This window comes from Octopus sinensis, unplaced genomic scaffold (genome assembly GCF_006345805.1).
Source record: "Octopus sinensis unplaced genomic scaffold, ASM634580v1 Contig13674, whole genome shotgun sequence".
Classification (NCBI taxonomy): Eukaryota; Metazoa; Mollusca; class Cephalopoda; order Octopoda; family Octopodidae; genus Octopus; species Octopus sinensis.
In genome coordinates this window covers 157,575-168,310 of record NW_021833026.1, presented here as the reverse complement: position 1 = coordinate 168,310, position 10,736 = coordinate 157,575, and the positions used below count along the sequence as shown (strand labels likewise).

Sequence of the window (10,736 nt, the reverse complement as noted above, 5' to 3'; positions counted from 1 at the left end):
TAGTCTTTATAGTTGTTAACAAACCCCACGTACATGGGACGAGATTTCTAGTTTTTCTGATGCAAGATATTAGCTATCCCACAGAGAATCTCCTTGTCACTTGTACAAAGGTTTATTCTACACCACAGCATCGGTTATTTGCTTGCATGTTGATGAAATCATAAAAGATTGTTGTCTATTTCATTAATAGCTTATAGGAATTTGTTTCATAATTGTTGATTACTCAGCAAATTCTACTATTGCGATGTGGACAATTTGATCGCGTCAGTAAAGGCCTACATTGTAAAAAGTAAAAAAAAAGTTCACTTTGACTGGTCAATTACAGGATGTTGTTGTCATCCGGAATTGCATTAAAATACTATTGTTAAAATTTACTAACAATAAAAGAAATTTTTTCCCGATTTTTAGGCGATGGAATTTTAGTAAACAAAGTAACAATTTCTAATCATGTTAGAAAAAAAAATAAAAAATCAATAAAATGATTTTTTGTGCTCGACGACATGTTTGTCTTGATGAAAATTTTCAATCATATTTCGGCTGATTCATTTGATAATCGCACATGCTCTGTTTGTTTGCTAATTCTAAAAGAGTGACGGCGGATATACCTCACCAGAGGTGTAAGCTTTTTGGGGAACTCTCAATTTTCACATTTCAGAATTGAGCGTGGAATCTCGTTATAGAACCAATCACGGGAGTGCTCAATGTCTTTTCTTCCCGGATATTCCTGGCACCGATCGTCGCAAAAAAGGTTGGAAGAATTGATCACTTAATTTTGTTATGAATACAAGTAAACTGATTTTCCTTTATTTTACTCGAAAATTTTAAAGATAGATCAAATCAAATTATAGAAATTTGTTTTATAATCAAAGAAACGTTAGATTTAAAAAAAAGACATAAATGAAAACAATACCAACTGTTCTCGTCACGACCAGCAATATTTAACACTATAATGTTTGTACATTAAAATAAAAAGGATACAAAACCAGGGTTGTTAGATTTAAATCATTTGATTTTAATCAACAATAAAAATCAATGATTTAAATCATTAAAAAAAAAAAAAATCAAAAAAATCAAAAAAATCATTTAAATTTTTTTAAATGTCTGGAAGAAAGCGTGATTCTTTGTGGGCTTATTTTGATAAACGTATTATTCCTGGAAAGACCGGAAGCCGTGCCAGATGTCGTAATTGTGGGAAGGACATACAAGGTCTTGTATCTCGGATGAGGCAGCATCATTTATTATGTCGAAGTAATATTGATATCCCTGAAAATATGCCGAGACCTGAAAGCGAATTTCCTCCAAGGATGAAGGACCATTCATTAATCAATTTCGTAACTACGACGACTTCATCTAAGAAAGATTTGATGGATCTGCAACTCGCTAGATACATATTTTCTACAAACACTCCGTTTGCTGCTGTAGAACATCCCGAATTTGTCAAATTCGTCCAAATGCTTCTTCCTGGGTATCGTTTACCCTCTCGTCATCAAATTGGTGGTACATTACTTGATCATGTGTACGACCAAATACATGAAGACTGTCGACAAAGACTCCAGGACAAAACAGTGTCTATGATGTTGGACGGGTGGAGCAACATTCATAATGAACCCGTTATTTGTGTCTCGGTTGTGACATCAGATGGGGAAAATTATCTCATTGACACTGTGGACACTTCTGGATATAGCCACACTGCGGAATATCTTCAATCTGTTGCTTTAGCCTCCGCACAATTGGCTGAACAACGGTTTGGATGTAAAATCGGCAGTCTTGTAACGGATAATGCTGCCAACATGACTAAAATGAGACGGATAATGATGGAAGATGGCAATGAAATAATTACTTATGGTTGCTCGGCACATTATCTCAACCTTCTTGTGAAGGATGTCGAGGTAGCGGACGTTAAAGGAACTATTGTAACAATCAATAAATATTTCCGAAACGTCCATCTTCCAGCTGCATGGTACAAATCTAATGGAGGAAAAAAACTCGTTCTTCCGATTGATGTACGGTGGAACACTTTATCAGACTGTTTTCAATCTTATCTAGATAATTGGTCTATTATTTTGAGAACTTGTGAGGAACACAGAACGGATATTGATACAGAGATTTTTCCCAAGGTCCAAAATATTTCCCTAAAACGACGCGTTGAAGAATATCTGATGCTTATTAAACCAATTGCTGTCGCTTTAGATAAAATTCAGAATGATTCTACCACGATTAGTCATGCTGTAGAAATTTGGAAAGAACTTGAACAGACATATATTGACAATGGATGTACGAATATTTTAGGAAAAGTGAGAATTCGAGCAAAACAAGCATTAACACCTTTCCACTTACTTGCGAATTTGATCGACCCGACATGTAGTGGGAAATCTTCTTCAAATGTTGAGGCTGGGGATCGAAAAAGCAGCCAAACTTGTTTCCATTTACAAGCTTTTAAATAAATAAAAACGATTTCCATTGTTTTTGTTTTTTATTTTAGTTCGCTTTGAAATATTTTTTTATTTATTAACCCGAAGACCACAAAGAAAGAAAGCGTAATGCAAACTAGTTAAGTGATCCCGGTGGACATAAGGAACTACGATAGATCGTTCTGCGTGGCCGTTTTTCAGTGTTTATGTACAAAGAGAGAGGTTCTCTGATAAGCCAGGTGGAAAGGGTCGTTTTGAAATAAAGATCATTTAATTCAAAAAATCTGATTTAAATCAAAAAAATCGTGATTAAATCAAAAAATCAGATTTTTTTGATTTTTTTGAAAAAAATCATGATTTTTAACAACCCTGCAAAAAACTAACAAGATAAACATATCTTAAACTACAATAAGATGAGTTTTCCAAAGCTCCTTTGTTGCACAGAAATACTGATCAGGATGGTCAGCATCAAAAAATTAACAATTGGAACATACCAAAATCGCCAAGTGGGAAGTGGAGAAAAAATGACCACAACGAACGTCAATTAACCACATAAATACATGCTATAATGAACATTGGCCATTCCAGCCAGTTTAGTATGTATACAGATGATATAAATGGTAATTCGAGCTTTGAATTAGAGGCAACATTCTCCAAATATAATTTACAACGTAAAAAGAAACTCTTCCTGTTCGTCATTACAGTTACTTGTCTGACTCAAAATTATAGATCCTTGATGTGAGTATCCTTATTGCTTCCGGTGTGAGTGGCATTCTGTTGATTCCTCTCGTGGAATTCGCCCTCATTGCCTCCTTTTTCTCGACTTTTTTGTTTTTTGTGTGTGAGTATATTGAATTGGCGTCAAAAGTAAAACAACTCCACTATGCTTTGGGACAACTGACGATTCAGTTTATTATCACGTTGTGCTATTCGGTCGCTTTTGTGATTTGTATTTTCAAACGGCCCTCCTCGGATATTGTCGCTACGATTGTACTCGGGTTATTTCTGATGTAGATCCTCATATTCTGTTCTCTATTCCTGAGAATACTGGGAAATGTCCAACTATGCATTTCAGTCAAAAAAATGATTTAACTAAACACATTTATTATTTTATTATTATATAATCTGAACTAATAAAGAAATCAAAACTAGAAAAGAGGATGAATATTTCTATTCCTCGTTGACTTTTGGCAGAGTGCAAGCATTTTTGACAGCCGTCACTGACAAAAAGCACTTTTAGACATTTTACGTCACAGACGAATTGCTCTAGTTTCATATACTCATTTTATCTAGGACACTGTTTCTTAACGTGGTCTCTAGAAATATTTTTAGATTAATTAATTGTTATGACTAAAAAAATATTTATCAGAGAGCAATTTTTGAAAGGCTAATGTTTTCTAGGTTAGTCTGTTCTATAGATATTCAGGGATTCCTGAATACTCAGGACAAAAGAGCTTTGAGACATTAAGAAAAGGTTTTGTAATAAAATATATTTAAGATGATTTTGAGTTTATTTTTCCGAAAATTAATTTGGAGTGCTTCTTCAACGCCTCTCCAATGTCGTAATCCGCGGCAACTGCTTTGGAATCCGTGAGGCTGAGAGGGCGCCCTAAACTGCACAGTCTTCAACAATCTTTTTCCCTTTTCTAACTGTCCATAAATTAACTTCTCTTTAAAAAAATTTGGAGTGCTCATAAGTAGATTATTATTATTAACGCACTTGTTGTAGGGCAATAATAATAGTCCCACATGTGCAACACCTAAAAAAATGTTAGTAGCAAGTATCCTTCATTTTCCTCGGTTAAGCGCTGTAAGCCGCAGCTTATCTAATTGATCACCGGTCTTGAGACAGGATTTGATTTAGGCTAGGTCCACGTTCAGAACGACAGGTAACCTAATGCGTAGGCGTCCCCGGAACCCTGGTTTGTCGCATTGGAAGTAATCGTCCATCACCGTATTTGCGGGTGCGGAGTGGTCCATTTGCAGTATGTGTCCAATTAGCTTCCAGAGCGGGATTCAGCAATGTCAATACAAAGTGGCCTTGTAGAACACTTTCTGTATAACGACTGGCATTCGGCAGTCCGCGGGATATTCTATAGGGCCACTGCATTTTGAACAGTTTTCTCAATTGTCCTCGGTGGAAACTTAAGACGTGTCTGTTCCGTATCTGTGCAACCCCAAGTGGAGGAGTTATACATTAACACGGGTCTCACAAAGGCATTGTAAAGTCTTGTTCGGAGTTGAACATTCCTGATCCATATGATAGCCATTCCTTCCAGAGTTTTGCATTGCTGCAGATGCCATTATAAGGAGATGAAAAAGGAAATGAGAGTCCATCACTCAAGATACTCAAGATCTGGATGTTTGAAATATTTTTTAAGTACAAAAATAAATTGTAAATGAGAAAGAAAAAAGTCCGAGAAAGAAAACAAACTCGATCTGCAATGTGGGGACCCAGACACAGGAGCAGACTTGAACGGTATCTGGTGGAATCAGAAATGTGATGCAGAAATAAAGACTTAAATCTCGCAGAAACAAAAAACACTATTTGCTGAAATTCAATTGGCTGAGACTAAAAACCGACGTTCGAAGATTATGGAAAGCTAATTATATCGAGGAATTTACACTACTGGGGAGTAACAGTAGACATCACTGGGTTCTACAAACATGTAAACGCAAAGTGTAAACAATAAATGTGCGAAGATCCTGAAATGACTGAAGTGTTTCCGTCTTAACACGGAAACGTTTCTTCACTTTTACCGTACCTGCGTTCAGCGTTTACTAATATATGGATTGGAGGGCTAGTATCAAACAGACGAAGAGGACCGTCTAATCGCCAAACTCGAAAAAACCAGACGATTTGCCAACAAACTGGCATTCCGCTGGAGGACTTCATAAGCGAAGTGTTGTCACGATAAACGCGATTCTATCGAAAACTCGAATTCGTTGAGGGAGATAAGAAAAATCTTCCAGACAAAACTGCAGTTGAGACTTTCGTGGATCCCGTTTTCAAGTCCCCTAAGCGCTAGTTTCTCGAATGTTGTTTGTGTTAAGCTAATTAAACTATACTCTTTTCTCGATCTGCGAGCATTGCCAGAGAACGGATAAATCTCGGCCAAACGGATGGCTTGTGCGTATCCCTGCACAATTGTAAGCAAAATTCTCTGTCTCAGTCAAGAAAATTAGCGTGCATCCATTTTCTTTCAACCATAAATAAGGTCGACTTCCTTTAGGAATTTGGATGTTTGCGGGCCGAAGGTTCCGGAGGTCTCGAATGTCAGAGGAGAAAGGAATGTGAACGGAAAGGTGTTTGTACTTTTTGGTTTTGTGGCTTCCTTCAAAGCCGCGGCCGATGTAGGAAAAGACGCGGATGACAATATTGCGGATGGAGACCTAGAAAAGAAAAGTCTTCTGAAAGCATGAACTGCTGCATCGCAACCGTTGGGAATCTCTACCCCGAGAGAATGATGGGTAAATTCTAAGCTGAGGCAGGGCATATACTCCTCCCTGCCAATTTAGCAGTTAGGCGGGGAAAGTAGTTCCCAACTGCTATGAGACTTATTCCGTTGTTCTTTTTCAGGAATGTAAATAGATGTCCCGAGAAAAGCATGCTCCTCGCAAAGTGGGGGGTCACACCGCTCAATATCCTACCGACTAGAGCAGCTATAACGGATATCAGGGTAATACCTGCCTCTCCAGTTGAGGGAGAGGTGAGTTCTTTTGTATGGCCCAGGCGTAAGCCATCGAGTGCACCGTAGCTGCTTTCCCCAAATGATTGGATTAAAATTTTAATTTCTTCTTTTAAGGGATTGAGGTTTCAAGGCACAGATGGGGGAGTAAGAGGTCTTAAATTATTTGAAGGGTCCGGGTGTTTTAATCTCAAATAAATAAGAACTTCAGGAGTCGGTTTTAGCAGTGTGTCGTCGTTTGAGACTGTGTTCGGACGTCACCTTTGGCTAGTTTGATACTGATACGTACATTCAGGGTGTTCTCCAAACACTTTGGAATGTTTTTTGGTTTTTATGAGGACATTTGTAATTAACTACAGGAAAATTGTTACTGGATGCAAAGAGATTCTCCTGATGTTCTCTATAATCAATGTCAAAAGAAGGCGTGGATCTCTCCAAGTACGGATTGGGGTTCCGAGCGCAAGTAGGGCAAAGCTAATTAGACAAGACCATGCTTCGCATCTATCGGACGAGAGCGCATTGTTGACAAAAGAAGAGAGGCATGTGAAAACCTGTATCCTGACTGACTTGAGAATCCGTAAAGAAATTTTCATAAAACCTCGGAACTCGAATAGTTTAATGAGTTGACTTCCAGAGGATGATCATTGACGCCATTTGGAAAAATCCTTCACGCCTCAGGGACCTCGGAAAAGACACGTCGGTATCTCTTGAATATAGTCTCGTGTGAAAGAGACAAACGCAAAGGACCATTGAGTGCGGTGGATACGTTTTCTTGCCTCCGTGAAGCATCGAATACAAGACTTTTAGGTGTGAGGTATGAAAGGCAAATTGCGAAATTTTAATGGAGGTGGGATGGAAATGCTGCTGACAGATCGGGAATCTGAACCCGTTCTTCCTGGAGGAGAGGCATTTGATGCTGGGGACAGTATCATGCAAGAACATCGTCGGAACCATATATTTATTTATATAAACGGTTTTGTCAAGACGTCAATGTTGGAAATATTGTAATCTATTTTTGATCACTTAAAAGGGTCGCATTCAAGAGGATTATAAGTTGCAATTCGCTGACTAGGAATTCATACTTGTAACATGGCGGTCAAGGAAATTCTCCTATCAAAAGTCAGTGAGGAGTTGATTCGCGGTCTTGCCTAAGGTTTGAAGCCGAAGGAGTAGACTCAAAAAAGTCAGACAGGATTAGACTTAGGGTCAGGCAACGGTGCCAGATCGAGCGTGCCAGGAACACGCCGTAAAGTTCTTCGAATACATCGCCCCTAGGTAAAATGTAAAGTCACCTATTTGAATCCTCACTTTAAGGAATTCGCATAGGCTACAGGAATATAAACCAGAATTTTGCAAAGCGAGGTAGCGCTTGTAGAAGAGGCTAGTTCCGTGCCACATATTAACCTCGGCTTCCAGGTATGTGTCAGCAGTTGTAGCCATGAACTACGTACAGAGCCACTTTAACCTTGGCTTTGTTGACCACCATATTTATGCAAAGTAGAGTAGGTTATATGTCTAGCAAAAGTACCAAGAAAGAACATTATGTAAAAAAACCTGCAAAGCAGGCACAAAAAATAATAGATAAAGGTAATTGGACCAATTAACTTTATTCAAAGATAGATAGACCAATTAACTTTATTCAATTTCACGTTCACTATTAAAACTAAGCAATTCCTTATTGAGGACTTATCCGAAAGCGTAGAAGAAAGAACATTAAGCTAGTTAGCCTAGGTACGGCTGACAGGCAGTACAGAAACATTCTGTGTTAACCAAGGAGCGGGTCCAAGTAACCTGAAAACCAACCGCAAAATTTGTGCACATAGAAATAGCAAATGATTCTTACCTGTATAGTAAACGATTAAATTTAGTATTCTAGTAATTCTTGTCATTGTCACAAGTATACAGAATATTTGAAAGTTCTGAGTGAGGTCGAAGAACTCTGCTGCCTTGAGCATATTTGAAGATCGTTTCAAGTTTTTCGGAATTTTATATTTTGAAAACCTTTTTTGGCTGACTTAAAAACTTGTAAATTGAATGTGATATTCGAATCAGAGGATGATCTAATTACAAAAACTGACAGGTCATAAAAAGCAGTATTAAGTATTATACTTGTGCTAAGAGCGGTCTCATTAAGATTCCCATAGAATATCACTGCATCATAATGTTAATGAAATCATAGACCGAATTTACCTAACTAACCATTTTAAAAATGTATAAATTGAATTGCACAATATTTCCAATATGGTATTCAATATAGAATCAAATCAGATCACTCCTGAGAGTATGAGCGAATTAAAAAACTGAGAAATCCTAAGAACAGTAATAAGTATAATACTAACGCTAAGAGTGGTCTCATTAAGATTCCCATAAAATATCATTGCATCATAATAATAATGAAATCATAGACCGAATTAACCTAACTTAGAAGGAATGTTAACGAAAGTAACACGCTAATATTAATTTATTTAATTTTTTAGCTTTAATAAATTTTAAAATTATTTTAACAATACACAAAATAATTAACAAAATACTTTCTCTGGATGGTGATGTCCGTGGAGCGGTCAGACTTGTTGCCTCTTCGAACCGACTGTTATCTCCCTCTCCATCGGTTTTGTCTAATCTGAGGTCTAAACACCCTCCGCATCCCGTTAATTACCGCACACCACCTGCTATTGATTCGATTGCATTTCCACAACTACTAGTTTCTGCGGAACAAGTTGTGAAGGCACTCAAAAGTTTCTCCCCAAGCAGCAGTGGGGGCATCGATGGTTTGAAACCAGGACACATTAAAGATCTGATTTCTCCCCTAACTGCTGAGGCTGGTCGCCAACTATTGTCTTCTATTACGGATCTATGCAACCGCCTTATCGGGGGAGATTTACCTGACTTTGCACGGACGATTTTCTTTTCTGCTAATCTCACCGCCCTGGGGAAGAAAGATAATGGTGTTAGACCGATCGCCGTCGGCAATATTTTTCGCAGATTGGCCGGAAAGCTTGTCTGCCACGCAGTAGTCCCCGAGCTGGCCCAAAAATTTCTGCCCGCGCAATTGGGAGTTGGAATCAGCGGAGGTTGTGAGTCGGCCGCCCATGCTGTAAGGGAACTAATGGAGACTCCAGAAGAATTTATTTTGGTTAAACTGGACATCTCCAACGCATTTAATTCAGTCAGAAGAGATTTCCTGTTGGAGTCCTGCTATGCTCTTGCCCCTCGGCTTATCGTCTGGTCCATCTATCTTACTCTCAACCAAGTCTCCTCTTGTTCGGTGATTCCGTTATCGTATCTTCGACCGGTGTACAACAGGGAGATCCTCTTGGTCCTCTGTTGTTTGCAATCTGCGTCAACTCCATTGCCCACTCTGTCCTTTCCCCTATAAACATCTGGTATCTTGATGACGCCACAATATGTGGACCACCATGCTCTGTCCTAGAGGACCTTCGCGTAATTATCCCTGCCCTTCATCTATTGGTCTTGAGATAAACTCTGCCAAATCCGAAGTTATAAATCTCAATATCCCACACGGAATTTTTGTCGAAACTATGGCCGTTCTGGAAGATATTTTAAAAGGCGTGCGGATCACTGATAAAAAAAACCTCCTCATCCTTGGCTCCCCAATTGGTCGCGAGGCTTTGTCTCAAACTCTTATTGACAAGGCAGCTGTTCTGTCATGCATTATTCAAAGACTCTCTCTCATCGACGCTCATGTCGGGTTCTTTCTTCTCCGTAATTACTTTTCAACTCCGAAGCTCCTATATACATTAAGAAGCTCTCCGTGTTTTCACGAACAAAATCTCCTTTCCGTTATTGAAAATATTCTGAAGTCCGGAGCAGAGTCGCTATGCAACGTACGTTTCGACCCTCTTGGTTGGATTCAATCCACCCTGCCTGTAAGCCGCGGTGGGATTGGACTCCGTTCTCCCGTGTCTATCGCTCTTCCTGCTTTCCTTTCGTCAACGGCATCATCCCGTGTCCTCACTGACATTGTTCTCAGAAACCTACCCGAACGAAAAATGTCAGTTGATCACGTGGCCGCTTTGGACCTGTGGGATTCATTGTACAACAAAAGACCCAGTGACCCGTGTATCCAAGCTCAATGGGATGCCATTTCTTGTGAAGCTCTTGACGTACATCTACGCAAAAATTTCGATCAGCACAGACTTGCATGTCTCCGCGCAGGCTGCTGCACAGGGAGTGGGGCCTGGCTGGATGCTCTCCCTGTCCCTTCCACCGGTAACCTATTAGACAAAGATTGCCTACGAATTGGTTTATCATTGCGTCTTGGATTGGAAATCTGCGAAATACACAAATGTCGTTGTGGTGCTGTCATTGACCGTTTTGGTCTACATCCCCTTTCCTGTCGTCGCAGTGCAGGGCGCGCACCACGCCATGCAGCACTTAACGACGTTATTCAGAGGGGGCTCACGGCCGCTGGGATTCCATCAATCCTCGAACCCGTCGGGCTTGCGAGGGGAGACGGAAAAAGACCCGACGGCCTATCGACTTTCCCGTTTGAGTTCGGTAAGTCTCTGTTATGGGATGCGACGTGTTCAGACACTTTCTCGGAGCTCAACCTTCCTTCTTCAGCTGTCGAGCCTGGCTCAGTCTCTCGCAAAACCGAGAAGATGAAGATTGGAAA

General features: G+C 39.6%; 1 protein-coding gene across 1 annotated transcript; it reads left to right on the top strand.

Moving 5' to 3' along the window:
* Positions 1-1,097: 1,097 nt before the first annotated feature.
* LOC115229781 lies at positions 1,098-2,444 on the top strand. The gene has a single exon (XM_029800078.1). It carries the CDS (start codon positions 1,098-1,100, stop codon positions 2,442-2,444), a length of 1,347 nt encoding a protein of 448 aa, XP_029655938.1.
* Positions 2,445-10,736: the final 8,292 nt, after the last annotated feature.